This window comes from Streptopelia decaocto (assembly GCF_964273445.1).
Source record: "Streptopelia decaocto genome assembly, chromosome: 9".
Classification (NCBI taxonomy): domain Eukaryota; kingdom Metazoa; phylum Chordata; class Aves; order Columbiformes; family Columbidae; genus Streptopelia; species Streptopelia decaocto.
The window spans coordinates 15661756-15682437 of NC_138664.1; the positions used below are offsets into that span (position 1 = coordinate 15661756).

General features: G+C 36.2%; 1 protein-coding gene across 4 annotated transcripts in view; it reads left to right on the plus strand.

Annotated features, from left to right (window-relative positions):
- ENTREP2 (endosomal transmembrane epsin interactor 2) overlaps positions 1-20682 on the plus strand; it is a 124897-nt gene that overhangs the window by 74796 nt on the left and 29419 nt on the right. For all 4 annotated transcript variants that reach the window (XM_082060836.1, XM_082060834.1, XM_082060833.1 and 1 more), the window contains exons 5-7: positions 9177-9284; positions 16884-17044; positions 17630-17765. In XM_082060836.1, coding sequence (XP_081916962.1) covers positions 9177-9284; positions 16884-17044; positions 17630-17765 — 405 coding nt within the window. The remainder of the gene's footprint in view (positions 1-9176; positions 9285-16883; positions 17045-17629; positions 17766-20682) is intronic.

Below are 20682 nucleotides of genomic sequence, written 5' to 3' on the forward strand. Positions count from 1 at the left end.
TAAATCATGTGAATCAAGATGAATACTTCCAAGAAACATGTTTGCAAGGCTAATGTGTGTACCTCACTACTTACTCTTGCTAATGGACTGTTAAGTCCAGTTTCATGAATGTGAATGATAATGAATTCAGGTGTACTCTGGTTCAAGGAGATTTTGTATACGTAATCAAAGATATTTGATGGGTTTACAAATTTAGGAGGGCATACTGTTATACGAGGAAATTTACCTCAGGAAATTTGTTCTAATAATGAATGATTTTTGAAAAAATATTTTTTATGGGATGAAATATTAGAAATAATTTGTCATGTGCTACTTAAATCTTATACAGACTTACCTTTGTCTTGTGGACTCCTTTGTAGAGGAAAAGATAATGTAATTCTCACAATAAAAATATAACTTCTTTCACTAACAGTAAAATTCCTGAAAGAAAAATAGGTGCTGAAGCATGAAGCTGTGGCAAAATGATGTATTTTATTGATATACAGACTTACAATTAATAGTATCTTACAGAACTTGATATTTTAAAATCTTAAAGGCTCAAACATACGAAATCTCTTCGGGTAAAACATAAAAGGCTCATTATTTCAATATCTGAAAAACAGTCACTTGAGATAAATTGTTTGCCAGAACCCGTAATCTTGTGCAAATAATACTTTGTAATGTTACCTTATCTTGTATTATACTTGGAAGCAGTTGAATATTTTTTCACTTTCTGAGAAGGTCTTCAGTTGAGCTCATTTTGCTCTTACTTTCTGCCCAAACAATAGGGGGGCAATTCTAACGCATAAAGTAGGTGTTTGTGGCCAAAGATGCCAGAGTTTGTAGACTACTGAGGGAACTGGGAAGGAGGACAAACCTGTTATGAGTAGGCTTGAATTCACTAAAAAGGTGAAGCTCCACTGGAAAAGTTCTTAGAGGCTCACAAATTGATGAAGATACAGAAGCAGTCTTAACATTCAGCTGAGGTGTTATCAGACTCTCAGTCTTCTGATATTGCCATGCAAGCTGGCTTTTATTCAGGTAAAACTGGAAAACATGCTGGAGGAGAAATCTTTTTGTGTATACACACATGTGAGTGTAAACAAACACACACAGATCTAGTTATAAAGTCATGTCACCTCTGGGTTATGTTGCTGAATATATTTCAGGCAATGTCCTAAGTATTCTCCAAGATGAGACTAGTAAGAATGAGATACCTTTTTTTATTTTTTTTTTTAACAATGTTACCTCTGAATGAGCATAAAATGCTGTCACATTAGTCTGCATGGAATGTGTTCATTTGTAGCTGAAATTTTAAGGAACTGAGTTGTTCTTGTAATGATAATTAAAGTAAAAAGACTGAGTTTTTCTGACAGCTTTCATCTGTGAAAATTATTCCTTCTTTCTAAACTCACAATTGCCTGAACTTATTGAAGTAATACATGCAACAAAGCTTAACTTCTTGAGGTTGTGTTTTGACAATCCTATTCATATGTTGTTTGTTTGGTTGTTTTCATTCAAAAGTACATGCTTTCACTTGCAAAACAGAGGAGGGTGACTCCTAACATGTTTTTTAGAGTTATGAGAACAGACTTTCCTCAGATTCCCTGTAGGACCAAATGCAAAATATTTAATTTTGCTGAATCATTTAACTAAAAGACTTCATGATCTGCTTAAAATGGGATAAATCTCTATGTAGAATAAGTAGCTTCCTATCAGATTTTTAAATGCTGGAGTTGTTTCATGTTCCTTAACAGGTAACTGAAAATATTCTCTCTGTTCACAGTGTATTTACCATACTGGGTACCATAAAAAATAGAGTGGTTCAGTGTGGCCTTTGTAGCCTGAATAGTTGAGCTACAAGTACTTGAAAGTACTGAGTAACAGTTGTATAACAGACTTAGTTTGGTCACACTTTTCCTTCCTCGTTAATGTTTTTATTCTTAGCTTAGGCAATGAGTGAATATGGTTGTGAACGTCTCTCAAGGCTGAAAGGCTGCTTCTCTAGATGACTGGAATGTGTTTATTACAGACTTGTCCAGTTATTTTATGGAACCTTAGTCTTTCAGGAGTCTCTAACGTATCTCCAGTACTGAATTCAGTGGAGACACCTGGGGTGATGAGAGATACGCAAACTCGTGTACAAGTAGAGAGGACCTTTTTGAGTTTATTTTTCTGAAGTAACAGCTGTAAACTGCTTCCTTAAGATTATAGTAACTATAACATTTTAGACCCATGTAAAATACTGTATTATATTGTACTTTCATACCTTAAATATATTTTCTGAAGCATTGGCCTTTTCTCCACTTACAATTCAATGTACATTTGAGACCCATATGGTTCAGAATTGATTCTTTGTAAGCAAAGACAGTCTTCCTAGTATTAGAGCAGCTCTTTTTTTATAGTGTTTTTCAGACATATCCAGTTAGAAAAACTGAGATTATAATTTGAGTTAAAAGGATTGTTGTCCTTGAATTCATGAATAAAAGAGGTACACAGACACAAATTTCATGGGTGAAAACGCTTTACTGCTCATGATGTCTTTTCAAGTTAAAGTAGTATAAGAAATAAAGCACCATAATTTAAGTCAATCAAGGAGAAAAGAAATCATCTTCACAGAATTGGAGAAGCAAAGGTGGTTTTAGCCGTTGATTGGCATGGAGGTTTAGATCTGTGTGTTCAGGGCTACTGATTACAGAGTTCTTTTTTACACATCAGCAAGCTTATTTTACTCCTTTTACTATATTTGACTAAGTACTCAAAAGTGCAAAGGACTTAAAGCCTCAAAGGCTATGAACCTTTTCTTTCCACAGGAAAACAATCTGTTGAGCCAGCAAAATGTGAGTGTGTTGTAGAGAGAGTTGCCAGTTAATTACTGTTGCACAGATTAGAACTCTTAGGAAGTACTGGGTTTGTGCTAGGTTTTTTGTTGTGGGTTGTTGTTGTTTTGTAATATAACCATAAGTAACACACTTCACAAAAAATTATGACTATTTTATGTGTTGTATGTGGAGACAGAGAAATAAGTGGGGATGAGAAGCATTAATCTGTATGTCGTTTCCTTCTAGAGTAAAACAGGTTTAAATACAGTGTTGCAATTCTGTGTAAGCTGCACAGCTGGATAATTTTCTATATAATATTTGACAGTGCCTCATCTGTGTAGTATGTGTCTATTGAATGTTAAATTCCCTGGTTTGATGTTCATGCATGGAATTTAATTCACAGTACAGTTAATTGCTATGATATAATGAGGTAAGGGAGTGATAAAATATTTACCAAAGTCTGCATTTGAGTTGAGTTGTGAAGATGTCCACAGATTCTTGTTTAATTTTGTCTTTATTTTTAATCTGTATTTAGTGAGTATGTAAAAGGAATTAAGGAGCTCCAGCGCTAGTTCGGTGAAAGGAGGTGGATTAAGCAAGACCATTGATGTTTTTTCCCAAATAACAGTTATCCTGGAGTATATAGTTTTATTTGGCTTATGGTAAAGTCCTTTGATTTGATTGTTGTAAATTGGCTTTGTTTCAAGCCCTTACAAAACAGTAGCTTCTGATAAGTAGTTACATATCAAAAGGAAATTTCAGAGAAACTTTCTGTTTCTTGACTTGGTGCTTTATGTATTTGATGAATAAAGGGTGTACAAACAAGATGAAACACTCTCGTTCGGAAGGTTAATGTGTCTTACTGCTGTGTCATAGCTGTGAATTTGGAGATACTGTATATACGGAAGCAAAGTGCTTTGGAAATTCGCCTTATTGCCAGGTTTCGTGTGCAGGCTGCTGTCATCCATGTAATACTTCCATTACAGACCTCAAGTTACACTGAGTTTTTGCTGTTCATGTTGAATGCATGTATTACAGTTGGATTCTAGCTGTGGGTGACCAATATGGCTTTCTAAAGCTGATTCCGGAAGGCAACCAATAGCAGAGAGAAATTCAGTTATAACTTTGTTTCCTACGACAGAGGAACTCTATGGATATAGCTCATCCTTAGAGCAAACTGATAGTGTTCCAGTTTTGCTTTAAGTTTGCTGTGATAGGAGGCATAAATTACATTTTGAGAGGCAACATTTCAGAAGGGTGAATACGCTCGCAGTGAGTATTCTTTGGTTATGAAAGACTAAGTCCTGCCACCTCTCCCATCACTAATGGGGGACTCAAGCTATTGTCATTTTTCGTTTTAGATTCTGTCTCATTCCAGAGATTTGCTTTGCTTCTGGCGGGTAATTGCATGTGGTAACAGCTGTTCTAAATTGCTTTGCTAAATGATTGTTTCTACAGTTGAGTTATCGAAGTAATAAATCAATCACCAATTTTTTCCTTATTCCAGTTCAATCCCATCAGATTGCCTTATCACCCAGCAGTTTGATGGAAAACAAAGAAAATGAGTTTTGGGGACAAATTACTTTTTCAGTATATTACTGTATGGGTTTTTAATATTATGTTTTCACTGAATTATACCCTAAAATTATATATTTTGAATACAGAACAAATTTTAAAAATTCAGTTAAACATTCAGATTTTAAAAGTACTCAGGTTTTGTAATACAGCTCCTATTTTAATGTGTTCCGCAGGCTTTTGGGCATAGTCTCAGATTTGGAGAACGTGCACTTTTATGCAGTCAATTTCAGAAAAGTGGTGCACTTGAAAATGTAGGTTGTGTCTTCCTAAGACTGCAACAAAAAAGAAAAGGATGGCGTAGCACTGCTGAATGTGATTTGCTTTTATGTCATAACATTCTGTGATTACCTGCTGGTAATCTTCATTTTGGCAAAAACTGAGAGACAGTCACTCTAGCCAGTGTCTCTTCCATTGCTTTCAGCCGCTCACCAATTACAAAAAATCCCTGCCATTTACTTATCTTGGCAGTCACTTGCAAACTGGTGATGGAAAGGGATATGGGAAGGATCGTAAAGGTGGTTCTGACTATCGTGGAGCAGAAAGCGTAGGAAGTACGGGAGGGTTTCTGTGGGAAGACAAGCCCTATTGAAAATGGAGTAAACTATCAGTAAATAAAAAGGAAAGATTTAGTTTTGGTAGCTTTTGCTTTATGATTGTTTATTTTGGAAAATCTGTGTTTTTAAAACTTTTGTTGCAAAGTGTTATTGTAATACTGCTAATAAAGGCAGAACTCTGAGGTGCAATAGCATAGAAACAATATCAAAAGAGTAATACTGGAAACAGCTGAATTCCCTCCTTAGGTTAGACATATGGATGATAGTGTGAAGAAGATTTGAGAATGCACAGGTATCATTTGGGAAATCACAGTATAAGTCAAAGATGTCTGTTATTAGGGAGGGAAAATGAAATCAACAGTTTTATAGGTAATGACGCAATTAATTTGGTAATTATTAAGCTGTAATAAAAATTGAATACTGCAATGGTGAAATCTTGCCTTTCTAAATAAATCAGTATTAAATTTAAATTCAGTTTGTGACATTTACTGAGGGACCTACTAGAGAAAAACAGCTGGCCATAGAGAAACAGCTCACAATGTGAGTATGTATCTGAATTGATCTCGCCTTGCTTCCAGGCAATTCCGACAGCTGCTTCCACTCTTAAAGGGATTTGTGTCCTCTGCGATTAGTGAGTTAAGGTGTAGCAAGAAAATTGTATACAAAACCTGCAGAAGAATCATTCTACATTGTACATTATACCTATCAGAGCCATTAATATAAATATATCATATAATATCATTTATATATATTATACTATATTATATTACATAAAATATATTATACTACATATAATATAATATGAACATGCTGAAGAATCAGATTTTTTTTGGTCTTGAAAGTCTTTGAAAGTCATTTTTGTCTATGAAAATACCCAGAAAAATACCATGTAAGAAAAAATTAGTTCAGCCATTTGTGAAGAGCAAAGAATCATATTTCACCCCACTATAGATTAATGTGTTGTGTTTTCTGATTAGTGTAGTTCATCCAAAAAACTGTCATTAAAGTTCCTTGCTTTTGCATTTAACATAGATTTCCTACTCCTTTAGACCTCTGTAAATGTAGCTGTCTGTGGCCGGGTGCTGTGGAGCATTAAGATTGTCCCTGTTGTGGTTACTGCTTTTTCACAAACATTTCCTAACGGACAATTTAATTGTCGTCGTGTTCCAGCTGGAATCTGCGTAAGCACCCAACACCATCTTTCTGGTAGCATGTTTGCCCATGGAGGGTTTTAGATCTTGAAAGCCTATTCCTGCTCAGTTACTGTGTATAGTTGAATAAATTAGTGTCATATGAATGCCATAATTACTTGTCTTACAGGGCACAGGGAGAAAACTCCCTGAAAATGGTAAATTGCCTGAGGTTGATTAATGTTGTTGAGAGGGGAGGTAGGGCAGAAAAGAAGGAACAGTACTTGGAGTGTGGTATGCTTAGTCTGGAAAAGGCATCTCTGGAAAGAGGGCCATTGTTACTGTGGACTGTAATCTCTGCCCTACATAATAAATGTAATGCTGAATACCAAACTGAGTTCAGCTGCCCGTGCACGGCAAGGGAAAAATCATAAACCAGCACATTGTGAGTGTTCAGTCTGGGACACCACTGCAGCTCAGGGTGCTTGCAGAGTCAACTTACTTTGTTGTTTCACAATAGTTAGCAATGAATGAAAAATAAAGCAATTGTTTTGACACTGTCTGGGGAGGTTTTCTAGAACTACTGGTAGAGAAGGAAAACTAACTAAAAATGAAAAGCAGTACTTGTTTTTACTTTGTGCTTTGGAGGGTGGGAGGAAGGAATTGGGGGAAAAAAATTTAATCCTTTTTCTCTCTCTGTCCATGTAGTATGAAATGGGTTTGGTTCATTTTTATTTTTTTATAAATTTAGTTGAGATAAGTGTTATTTAGAATGAGAATTGCGATGTTGCTTCTGTCCTTACCTAGGATGAAGAGGGTAGTAGTTCTGCAGGAAAGGATCTGGGTTCAAGTTGGACAGAAGATAAATCAGTGGACTGTGGGGTGTGTAAGGACAAGTACAGATTGTAAAGCACAAGAAATAATCCTTATGCTGTAATCAACATTTGCATGGCCTTAATTGTGCCTGGTTTAGGATTCTGCATTTGGGGAAGAATGTGGACTGACTTGAGATGAGCTGAATGAAATAAATGAAAATGATCTGAGGCCTAGGAAATTGGTCACAGTGGAGGACTGGAGGAAGTGGGGTTAATACATGATGCAATAAAGGAGGAAAGACTTCAAGCATGATAATAGAGTTTGTAGGTATAAAAATCTGCTGTAATAGCTTGTTCTCAAAAGCTTTGGCATAAAAGGAGCTCTGGATTTCAACTGTGGGATGGACATACGAGAAACACTGATGAACATTGAAATGGTGAAAAGAAGCTGGGGGGTCTTTAGGAACAGATCAGAGAAACATCTGTCGTGAGTGACAGAGGCACACTTGAGTCTATCCTGGGGCAGGTAAGCTATAGGAGGGTCTTAAAGACACTTTGGATTTTATTTTACGAATTTGATGTAGATTTTATTATTCAGCATAAATGGTATTAAGTTATACATTTGGATTAGCTAAGTCTTGTTTCTAAACAGCTGCAGTAAGCAATGAATTACGTTTCTTATTGCTAGGAAATAGTCCTGTTTTTTCCCTGCATTTTGTTTCTGCCTTGGTTTTCTTTACCTAGGTTTACATCTGGAAAGCAGAGCACGCAGGATTCTCAATCTCTTTTTGTGCCACTCTTAACTAATTACATCTCTTGGGATTTACTTTTCTGTTTGCCTCTGTTTGAATGCTCTAAGTGGTTCTGAATGACTTTGTATTTGAATGAGTTCTCTGTATCACCTTCTGTATGTGAGTTTTAGAGGTTGGCCCTCCCAGTATTTTGCTGTTGATGCTGTTGATTCGTTATTCCTGGCTGCAGGGCTGACCAAGAAGACAGGAAACTACTGAGCAGATCAGCAAGAGCAGATCTGGCTCAGTGTAAGCTATTATACTTATTATACTCCTAGAACTTGGTGACCCATTTAACATCTGCCTGGTTCCCATGGCTGGCATTTCCATCTTCAAATGAGGGTCACTTGGGGTGCATGCAATTACAATGGCAGGAGTAAATCGGCACATTTTTTCATTACTGTTGGAAAAAACAAAGCAAACAATGATTGATTTTGAAGCAAGCAAGTCATTTTATACACTAGTGGTGACTGAAATACTCTTTTAAACTTAGCTCCTGCAGAACATTCTTTACACAGTGAGTGTTTTTACTCATGGTATATTAACAGTTTTGATTTTGTTTTTCATCTGTTCTGTGCTGCTTTTTCTCAAATACTTTAACCGACTGTTCAGAATAGGAACTGAGCCACATAATTGTTAGAAGCACAACAGCTATGCAATTCCTGTAGAAGGTTTGCAGTAGTTTTGAAATGTCACCAGCGTGCTAAATTAGTGTTCCTTTGCACTGGCTGTTGAGAAAGTTTTTTAGAGATGGACTTTTTTTTAATTATACCTTTGCTATTAAAATGTTTCAGTTTTAATTTAATGTTTATTTTGTTTTATTCTACTTACTAAACAAATGCTTTATGTTCTGTTTTAAATGTTTTGGGGTTTTTTATAAAACAATGTGGCCATATGCATTTATTTCATGAGCACAAGGTGAAATGACTGCATGTAGTCACTGCTTTTCTCTCATATCTAAAAATATTTCATATGCAGAGTATCTGGTATAGGATGAAGTTCTGTGTTTCATATGAGAGTTTCCATCTTCTTTTTTTTTTTTTAAACACAACCCTAAGTTGTAGATTTCTACTACTGAAAGTAGTGAAATGCCCAGGTGTGGTTGGTTGGTTGGTTGGTTTCGTTGGTTGGTTTCGCTGGTTTTGTCTATTTTTTTTAAATCAGAAGTCTCTTTCGTAGTCTCTTTCTTGTGATAGCTGTAGCTTTGAGTCCACTGTGAAAGCAGTAATTTGTTTTTTCTTCCAGAAAACTTGAAATATCAATATTTCTAGGAAAATCTCTAGTACCAAATGTACTATGAGGAGTGGGGAAAGGAAGATGTTTGTTTCTGTAATTGTTCACTTTACAGACTGGTTTAAAAATTGTTACAAGCTAAAAGACTTCTTAACAGTTATTTGAGACCATAGCAATCAATAGTAATTGACAGTACTTATCAGATTGCTAAATATATTTCTTGTCCTGTATGTCCCTGAGATAACATGATATTCTGATGCATGTCCTTTTGCAGGACCTGTTGTTCAGTGTGTGCGCTCTCAATGTCATCTCCACCATTGTCTGTGCTCTGGCAACAGCAATGTGTTGCATGCAGATGGTTTCTTCTGATCTTCTGCAAATGGTGAGTACATTTCAGTGACAACACAGGGTATTGTCCGACGTGACATATTGTCCTTGTGTGTGTGCTCATTTGTACCTACTCTTTGCTTATAAACTTAAGCCTATTTGTGTGTCTTTCTGTAGTGTTAGAACGTCTGTGTACATGGGTGTATTTTTTATCAGCATGCATTTATATAAATATAGCAGACAGATGTATGCAGAGTGAACAGCTGCTGTGTTTAAAGTGTTTACATATTATATTAGAGGGTTGTAATCAGGATTTTGCAACTGGGAATGTGTAATTTTTGTTAATGAGGTTATTAATAAGGTTCAGCTATATATGCACGTTAAATTTTGTGTCTTTACATGTTTATTATCTTCAGTTTTCACACTATTCAGAGCAATTACTTAGCTTTGAGATACTATTTTTCACTACTTTTCTGTTATGAGAACTATGAGTTCAAAACTGGAACCTTTCACAGCCCTGTGCCATTAACAGTGTTTCCATAAGGAAAAATGTTCAGCTTCAGCACAGCACTTGTGTTTAAAACAAGAGGGAAAACGATCATTAGTCTTCTGCATAGCCAGCAGCATTACAGGATACTGTCTTGTTTTGGTTGGACAAAGACAGCTTTCCTATCCCAAACTGGTGCTGTGATTCTCAAAGTTTCAATATAATGTTGAAACAAAAAAGAAAATTTTAAAATCCTTTGTATTTTGCAGGCCAGGTATGCACTTTCTAACCCAGCTCTATCACTGAGTAGTCTAGGAAATTATCCTCTGTTTATTAAAAGAGGGCAAGCACACAAACCTAATACCAGTCATTTGTAAATCTCTTGTATTTTAAAAGCTCGTATAGGTAGAATACTGCCCCAGGAAGTTAACTGCAAACCATTTACGCAATAGAGAAATGTTGTATAACCTGCCATGTAGGCACGTCCTTAAATGAGAAATACGTAAATAAACAAAAGTACACTAGCTGCCACGGATACTGATTTAAGTGCATGAATTGCAGAGGTCAGGCTGTCCTTTCTAGATAAGTGTTCCAGTCACTGGGTTACAAACTTAGGAAAAAAAATCTTCCATCTGTGATCTGCTGTTTACTTCACATAGTAGCAGATATGTTAGGCACGTATGTCAACATAATGCCTACAAATGGTGCATAAAAGCATTTTTTCATATAGCACTCTCTGTACTCGTATTGTATGTGCTTGTAGAGGCTTCTAAACAGTTATAATTTAATAACTGTTTTGGATGTCAAACAGAATTGACAAAAATAATAATTTCAGCTGACGACACATTGTATTTTAAACATTACAGGATTTTTATCATATTGTAGGTATTCTTTCTTTTCATACATTCCCTTCCTCCCCCATCCAATATTTTCTGCAAGATTGCCCATTGGCTAAAGATGGTTTTCGCCTTGCAGTGATGACAGGGAGCTGAAGTGATCATCACACCTGAGAAGATCTGTGTGTCTAGTGTAACAGTTGTAGCAGTCATCCAGAAGTGCAACCATATATATTCCAGGAATCTTAACCTATGCTTAATTTGATGGTATGTAGCAGTGTGAGAGGAATAAAAATGTGTAGGTGACCATGAATGAAGATATTAAAGTGCTTCTGATGAGCATGTGCAAGAAGCAGTAATCTCAATAGGAAGTCAAATACCTTAAAAGCACATATTTTTTTCTTTCTGCCACTTCATTCTTAATTTCTTCCCTAAAGTTTTTGCACCTGGTGATGCTGACATTATTTCACTTTGGTTTTGCTTCCTATGCTTTGTGCTTCCAGCTTTCTGTCTTCCTGCTTTGGTGTCCGTTCTCCCACCCTTTCAGCTCTAGTGACAAGAATTTTCTTTCCTCTCCACAGAAAAAGGAAATATCTTCCTTTCTGCTCAATCCCAGTCTTTTCTTGTTTATCCTTAAGTTTTCCCCTTTCTTTTTTCAGGTTGCTGAGCCACATTTCTACCAGGCCTAAGTGAGCGTAACTTCCCCAGGGCTACGCTGACTTAGGCCAGCTGAACTCTGACCTGAAGATTTATTTTTCTTCCACTATTTTCAGTCTGTTGTCCCATGATTTGCAGTTCCCTTTTGCTCTGCTGCACCCGGAAGTCTGATTTACTTCATTTTTCTTCCTTGTTAATGCTTGATTTGTGCTTTTTATTTTCACTGAGGTATGCATCTTCTCTTAGCAGGGTTGTACCATGCTGGAAGTTTAAGATAAGAGCAGCAAGAGCTACCTCCTCTCTTAGATGAAAAGATTTTCATGAGTGTTCTGATTCTTTTACTCTGTTCTTACAGTATTCAAGAGTTAAGTAGGCTCTCCTGTAGGAAGAGAAGACATAAAATTACAATTCCTAGCCAGCAAAAGCATTATGCAAAAGGGAACATCCTCCTTGGACAGTGTTAGGTTATTGTTAAGGTCATCAGTTTTGTGATTCATGTGCTGTGTTGGTGGTTTTGTCTCAGAAATTAATTGGTTAGAATGGTGATTATTTGCGAATTTCAAGTAATGACAGGTTTTCTTCTGGCATGAAGCTGTTCTATGTGCTTCAGGTATTTATTGCCTAACAATATAGAGCTGGTATAGAATAGAGTCTCAAGAAAATCTGCAACAATGTTTCATGACTATCTGCTTTCTTGCTGACTTTTGCATACAGTGAGTGTCTGATTTGTACAAGCAAACTGACAGTGTTTTATTGGAAACTGGTGTCTTCCGAGGTACTGATCCTTCAGTAAAAATGCTCTGAAAAATATAAACACAAGCTGTCTAGTAGTAAGCACAGATTAAATTTTCCAGTGAATTTGGAAGGGGATTTTTGCTTCAAAATAATCCCACCAAGCAAACGTTTGGTTTCAAGCATTAAGGAGGAAAGTACTGCAAAATATCGCAAACTATTCTTGTTGCACTATATTTCAGTTTCCTTTTGTTTTTAATTCTGCACTGTTGTATGGGACACAAAATCATATGCTCCTAGGTTGTTCCTTCTTTGAGTTGACTGTTTCAGAAAGTACCCCAAATTTTTCACCTCATTTTAACCTTTCTCACCTTGTTAAGTATATACAGTTGCGCAGGAAAAAAAACATCTCCTGATTGTACAAAGCTGCAAAAGTCAGTGATAAAGACTGAACTAGCATGTGTTATGTGTTTCACTACTTCAGACAGTTGAAGGCTGTGCTCTGTTACAGGGCTTCACAGAATTGTTCTTTTTATGTACACACCCCTCCAGCAGATAAATGGGAATCAGTTTATATCAAGATTCTGTATCTCTTAATAACCAAACTGTCACTTCTGTGCTATTTCATTTGTTGCCTCAGGCAGTTTCAGTTTGCGTCTTGTCTGATGAATGGCTACTGCAGAAATTCACCCTGTTTTCTTCAAAAGGTAGCTCTCTGAATTAAGCAAAGAAATTCAAGAAATTATGTCCACTGTGGCCAAGCTAAAGCATGGAGTACATGTATTCCAGTTCTCCTTCCACTGTAAATATGTTTATATAGTACTTATCCTAGAAGTACTGGAACTAATGCCATTCAGTGTATTCTGATATTGTTACCACCACTGTTAGTAACTGTTCTTCATCTTATGTGATATCTAAAACAATCTGTTATTTTGTAAATGAAGTAAGGCAATGATGACTCACGCAAGCTATAACATTTAATTACTGTTTTCATCAGCTATAATGATAATTCAACATAATGATAATTCAGCATTAATAGGCTGCAGCTAATATTTCTATACCTCAAATAAAACACCCCTGTATGAGGATAATATTTTGCTGGCACTGTTTAACCCCTTTCCCTGGTGAAACAGTAATTAAAAAACACCTTTCAGGATGAAGTTTCACAATCAGTGAGAATTGATCTTAAGTGATTACATAATTTTTATTATTTAAGCTAATTATATCAAAACCTAATTCTATTATTTGGCACAAAGCTCACTTAAAGGTACTGTAAAGCCCAGATGACAGTCCTTTTAAGAAATATGCATTGCGAATTATGTACATCCATAGAAACGTCCAAAGTGTGATTGTATAAATATTCCCCTCTACCCCCACCACAAATAAAAAGGTAAAATAGAAACCCTTGTTGTAGGAAAGCTTTTGACAGTTTTAGAAAATGTACCATTTTCTATTTCACATTTTCTTCATAGAGTAAGAATATTTCATATTTAAGACAATTTACAGTGTATGGTCAGTACTTCAAGAAAGATATAACGTCACTCTGAGACTACAGAGCTTGTGGTTTGCAATAGTTACAGGAACAGCAACTGGAAACAACAGGGCAGCAAAATTTGAATCTGTGTTTTCCTTATTAAAAAAAAAACCTTCTCTGTTGCAATTTCCCTTTAAGATAATGGACCAATTAGAATCGTCAGCTGCAATCCTTCTGTTCTTGTAGACAATTAGTATCTACATCTCTCTCTAGGAGATATTGATTCCCATGTTTCAGAAAAGGTAAAAAGCAGCCTGTCCAGGAGGAGGACAGTTAATTGCAGACAGAGCTCGAGACTCAAGTATATTGCAGAGAGCTTTTACTATAGATAACATGACAATACTTAATTATATGCAATTAGAAATTTTTATTTCCCGTTTCCAAGAATTAGCAGATTTCTATAAATGACATATAGAGACTGAAATGAGGATAACAAACCCTGGAGTCTCCAAAGGGCTCATTTGAAAGTTACACAGTAAGTTTATGAGGTATGATATGGAAGGCAGAGGTAATTACATGCAGATACGGGAAATACTCTAGATAAGGAGATTCCCTCGGAGTACTAGTCACATACTGATACATGGCAATTACTGGTTTAGATATGTCGTAGTGCATGGAGTCTGTAGTGCTGATCAGCTGCAGAATTTGTAGACTAGAATATGTCTTTGAAGTTTAGTGGCTGCAAATCAAATAACCATTTAAGTAGTCCTCAGTATGAAATGAACACGAGAGCCGTTTAAATCAGACTGCTCAACTCTGTCAATGTTAGGTGTGCTCAATCAAACACAAAATTCTATGTGCAATATGTGCTCTGTGTTGCATTTAGCACGTGCACAAATCTATGTATAAGGCCTGTTATGTATCAGACACATTCCACAGACTAACGTAAGGCCATCTTTAGTCCAAGGTTGAAGAAAAAACTGCATGTGTAGAGTAGTTTGAATGCCAAGGTTTAAACATAAGGTTGGCTTCCAAGAGCATGAACTCTAGGTGTGCATTTCATTGACTATCAGATTTCTGAAAGCTCCCAGCATTGAACACTTAGAGGTGGTTGGGAGAAATGGCTGAGTATTTGGGATTTCCAGAGACAGGGATAGCTATTTATGCCTAGTAAATATGTTCAAAATATCTGTTGATATGCAAAGTTACGCAAAGCTTTTAGCAGTGTTGGCTCTGAGCAGTACTTACCAGTGGTGCTATTTGCCTTTCATCCTTGTGTGCAACCATTTTCTATCCATTGCTTCTGCAGTGGCCATTGGTTTAATCCCCAAAAGCTGTTTAGGAGACCTGTTTTGTGAGTCATTCCATAATATGGGCAACAGTTTTTGAAATGACATTGAATGTAATTTGATCATGTTTGTACTTGTGACCAAACAGGCCACCCCCATTTTCAGTTTGCCCGTTCTTGTTGCCTATCCTACTTGCCATCAACATTTTGAGATAGATTATTTAGTAACAACTGTCTTCTAATACCAGAAATATGTGTTTCCTCATGAAAGCATTTGTCAGTGTTCCTCCACCTAGTTCAGCTTTGTCAACTGTTTCTGTTTTCTTACCATGTCTTTCTCTTAGCTGTGGACTTTATATAAGGTCTTTGCTGAGCCCCTGCCAGCCTTCACTATTTGAGACTTAAACATTTTCAAAATGCATTTTACTGTAGGAAAAATAAACTTTTGCAGACTAGTAAAGATGAGTAGATAGAGTAGTATGGAATGAGATATTATTTAATTCCCACTTAATAGCGTTCTGGTTGTTTTTTCAAGGATGTCTGTTCTTTGTGATAATCCCTTATATTTGCTATTGTTTCATTTCCTGCTAGTCTCCCTCTTACAGCCTTTTTCACTTTAATTTCCGTGCCTTCCAGCAGGATGATATCACACAGGTAAACTTGTTTATTAACACACACCCCCAAATATGTGCATATTTCTTGTCCATTTTGCCACTCATTTTCAGTGTTGGTCACAACACAGTTTGTTGCCATGATTTGTATTCACAGTAAAGGTTCTTGAAAGGGATGCAAGTAATAAAGATACAATATGTACTGTTAAATTGAACTGCATCTAAACATTAGGCCTTTTCCTTCTTGAACCATAGCCTCTTCTACTCTGTGTAAAACCTTCCCCTTCTGTCACATCCCACAAAATGTATGCTGAGAGCTCACTCTAAAAATGCTGTGTTTAATTGGCTCCTTCTGAGGAGTGGTGAGAGTATCACTCCCTGTGTGTGGCTGAATGAAACAAGCTCCAGGGAACTCAAGAGCTGGAAGGTTGGAGCTGCATGTTCTCTGGTGCAAACCAAAGCTTGGGCTCCGTGGGAGGAGATGGAAATAGTCTGGAGAAGGTAAAGGAAGTTGTAAATGAAAACTGTTTAATTTCCAGACTGTAAAAATGACCCAAATTATCAACTCTACTAGGAAAATGAGCATATCCCTGAGTTAGGTGGAATCAAGTAGGCTACAAAATGTTGTACTAGAGTATACAGATATTTGTCTTTGTTATGATAAAATCATACAGTTTTTAGGTCACTAAGTTGAAGTTTGTCTTCCTTCGTTTTTTCCTAAAAGATTCTTCAATGTATTTGGCATGGTAGCAGACAGTTGAGCGCTGATAATTTTATCGCTTGACAACAGTTCTCAATGTTATTACTTTTTATTATTCAGTGTGGTTATTTTCTTTTTGGTATTGAGATGTTTATATGGAATAAATGTTTTTCTTACTTTTGTACCACTATTTCAAACCTTTATACCACATTTAAGTGTGCAGTGTCTGTAGTGCCAAACTGCAAATGGCTGCTAAGAATGTTTTATTTTGCAAGAATAATAAAGAACAGTTATAAATGGCCCTTTTTTTGGAAGTGAAAAATAGGTGAGATATTTGTAGTTGCCTTGTTAAAAATTTAATGAATACGTGCTGGCTTGGTTTTAGTTTGTTTTTTTTTAGTTTTTTTTGGGGGGGTTGGGGTTGGTTTATCTTTAAAAGCACAAAGCATTTCAGATTGGGAAAAAACCCCATGCAAATAGTTATTTTAGCAGTTGCATTTGTTGTTCATCGATTAGTAAAATACATCTGATTATGTAGTACTATAATAAAATTGTATTATGAAGTAGAAGTATTTATTGAAAAATTGTTTAATTTTAAATGTCTATGTTTTGCATCCTAAGAATGACTGACTTTGAGGCACAAGGCCTCTTAGTCTTTAGAAAAACCTTCTGTTATAATTTGTCAATTTGACTCTCATTCCTCACTAATCTTAAGTATTCTAAGTCTTCCAGACGTGTCTCTTTCATTTAAATATGGATATTAATTAAATTGGCTATTGGTCAGGGTTGCTAATACTGATCTTTTATTAAAATTATTATTGGTGGTGACGTTTCTATCATCTGAAGGAACTTGACCTGTTCATTTTCAGTTTCTGCCACAGAGGCCACATTCTAGCCATCCTGACTGCATGACTCCACATGGAACTATCCTGCACCAAACCTTGGATTTTGATGAGTTCATACCGCCAATACCGCCTCCACCCTACTACCCACCAGAATATACCTGCACACCAGTGATAGAGGCACAGAGGTGAGTTGTCTTCCCTCTAGTTACAGTTATTGCATAAGTCTGAGCTACAGACTATGAAGCCAAGTAAATGTCCTTCACTTACATTAGGTGCTTCTTTTCCAGAGAGATTACATACATTTTTCACAAACTCATTAGGATGCACCTGGAAATATTTGTGTTAAAGCACTGCCGTAATTGAGAAGTGATTGAACTTAGCTAAGACAAGGATAACAGTATCTGAACTTTAAGCAGAGATCAGCTTATAGGTAATCCTTTCACAGTTGTCAACATTGTACACTTGCCGTGAATATGAGATTTCATTTTCTAAGGACATCATTGCAATTGATGTGTATTATTGTGGAGCAGTGAAGTACATTAATGACTGCAAAACAGGCGGGTAGAGATGGCTGGCATCCAAAATAAAATACAATTTTTAAAGCTACTCTGTGAATGTGGGCTTCCTTTTGGTTATGTGTTACATTTCTTCTTGTAGCACATTGGCTTTGAATTCGGAGGACACTCTACATCACTGTAGGTGATAGTTTACCAAATAAATCCAATGCAATTTCTTAATAATTAAGTTTGTTTGTTTGTGTTTGTAAACAGAGGTCTCCATTTGGATTTTCCTCATTCCACATTCAGTGCTTTATATGAAGTAACCATTAACAGCCCAGGAATGCTGTATCCAGCTGAGCTGCCCCCTCCTTATGAGGCAGTGATTGGAGAGATGCCTGCCAGTCAGGTAAGGAAAGCCAAGGAGATTCTTTACATAGTCTTTACACAGCCTTCACATTTTCCTGAGACAAAACAATTTTAGATAAATTTAGTGATCTAAAATAAATTAGGAGTTAATTGTAGTTTGCAGGAACAACTGTTAGAAAATATTTATATCTTCTAAAGACATGTTTTAAACCATTCTCTTTAAAATGGGTTAACCTAATAAATTCTACTTAATATGTATTCTTCTTATGTTCTTGTGCATCTTTGGGCAAATGCTTATGTGAGTAGTAATATTTCAGCTGTTACCATCCATTAGAAAAGTTGTATGATACTGGACTGTCAGTAACCAAAAACCTGAAAGAATGGATTGGAATTGTCAAAGCACAGTGGTTTTCCTTATTTGAACAGGATAATGAAGTTTTAAAATGAGATTGCATTTCTTAATTTCTGTAGGTAATAAGGAACTAGGAAGCAGGTTTATTTTCTTAAAACCCCCTACAGTTGTAAAATATTTTTATTCCAACTGCTGATGATGGTGGATTTGCCTCACTTTAATATACTACTTTTTGTTGGAGTTTATTACGACAGTATAGGTTTAATAAGAAAAAATATAACTGTGTGTCTTGAGACGTATAATTTTAATAACTTCTATATGTGTATTTATGTGTGTATATAGCATAGAGTTCATGGGACATTTGAGTTTGCTCTGTGTGTGATCTGAGCCAAGATAATTACGAATTCCCATTTTAAACTCTATGGGCAGGTAGAACATGTACTTGAAAATTCCTAACAAAAATCTCTGTAAATAGCCTCACATTAACAAAGTTAAAAGTACACAGTTTTGGTGCCTTGTGTAGATCAGATTTCAGATCATGTCCTGGAAAACTACTGGGAGCATCTGGTAATAGTACAGGTTCTTATAACAGTATGCTCCAGTCGTGTCAGGAGGCCTTGAACTCTGTGCCAAATTTATGCTTTAGTAATTGTAAGATACAGCCTCTAGGAGGGGGCTGCTATAAGGCACCAAAGTGCAAGAAACTGATTGCTGCTGCAGTGTTACATCAGCTGGTAAGAAACCATAAGGAGCAAAGATTTGAATCATAAAAGGATAGGGATGTGTTCTTCCTATGAAATGGCAATAAGTAGTTCTCCATCACTTATGCTTTTGGCTGTTACAGCTTTTGATAGCTGATGCTGTTATATGGCAGAAACAGTTACTCGTGAGAGTGCACAACACCTTTATTCTCAGCTTTGGGAAAGGATCCAGTATACTTCAGACAAATATTTACATTATGCTTTCTTGCCTTATTTTCTACTATACTGTGTCAACTCAACTGAAACTAGAATTGTAATGTATATACAGCCAAAGCTAATTTGAGCAAAGTTTTGCTTGAAGTGATTTGTGATAATTGAATCAGCTGTCACAAATGGGAAAATACTTAGAATTGCTTTTAGAAACTCTAATTTCTTCTGGGTTTCAGTAAAAACTCAAGGAGTCAAGCATTCTAGAAATTGCCTATCAGTTGTTGATAGCGCACTGTGGAAATATGGGTGTTCAGGTTGCTAAATTGCACCCACGTTACAAAGGGGAGTACTTTGCATTTCCCCTAAATGACATTGACGAGTTTGCTAGTGATTTTTTTCACATCAAGGGAAACCACAAAACTAAAGAAATTACATTGATTTTAACTATTATACATATGAAGATTATTAAGATGATAAATAAGACAAGTGTCTGACAAAAAAACAACGTTATGATGCATAGTCCCTGACAAAAATGCAATTAAAAAACTCCAAGATATGCCTGATTTTGCAGCTTCTGTGACTGACAAAGCAGCTTCTGACAGCTCTTCTAATCCTTGCCTTGTATCATACCCTCCACTACCTGCCACAATAAACAGGCCAAACATTGTACTACCTTTGATTTACTTGGCTATGGTGAAATGAATCAGTAGAAACTGCTTGCGAGTGAAGTTCTTTTCTGAACAGCAAAACTGGAGTTTCCAAGGCCACCTCCTTTTAAAACATTTTTTATCCAAGTTCCATCCTTCTTCCTTTATAGTAACTGAGAGGAACCTGCAAGCTCCAGAGGAGTTGATATTTTTCAGTGATTAAAAAAATAAATGGCAGAAGCAATATGAATTACACATGGTTTGGGGAAAAAGAGAAGGATAAGAATTTAGATGTGGTATTAAGGTTTAGAAAAGTGTCTATTTATATTTAGAGCACAAAATCACTTTGAGCACTCTTGTAACTCGGATTACACTTTGCATGAGCATTGACATTCAGCAGCACAATAACACCAGTGTATAACAAAAATATAGTATAAAAATACATAATTTAAAGGTGCAACGTCATTGTCTTGCAAGAAGAACATGGGCTTTAATAAGGAGATGTATTGACTGTTATTTTTTGACATCTGCGGTCAGTGTCAGGGCCTTGCCTCTTCATCTCTAGCCACCTGCGTTCCAGAAGTGTTTGTTCTAATCACAAATTAAAATGAGCGGTAATTTTTAATTTCTAAATGATCATAATTATATAGTTTCTTACCAGGAGTGAGTTTATATATGCCTAATAGTTGCTGGATCAGAGAGCTTCTAGGAGCAAAATAACAAGTGCTGACTATCAGAAGTGAAGTACATTGGCAATGCTAACTAAAGCCTACACAGTGACTTTGTAGCCATGTACTTTTCTCAACAACAAAAGCCCTAACATTTTTGTAGTCAGTGTCCCAGTCGATCTGTAAATGGAGAAATGGAGCTAAAGTCTAAGACAGTTTGAGTCTACAAGAGAAACAAAATGCAGTCCTGAATTCTTACATGATGCAAATGCTCCCAAATAATAGGCACGAAGCTACAGTACAGTATGAACCAACACAGCTAGATTTATAAGTCCCTCAAAGGCAGACATTGCACTGGAAGTCCTGGCAGAGATTTAGC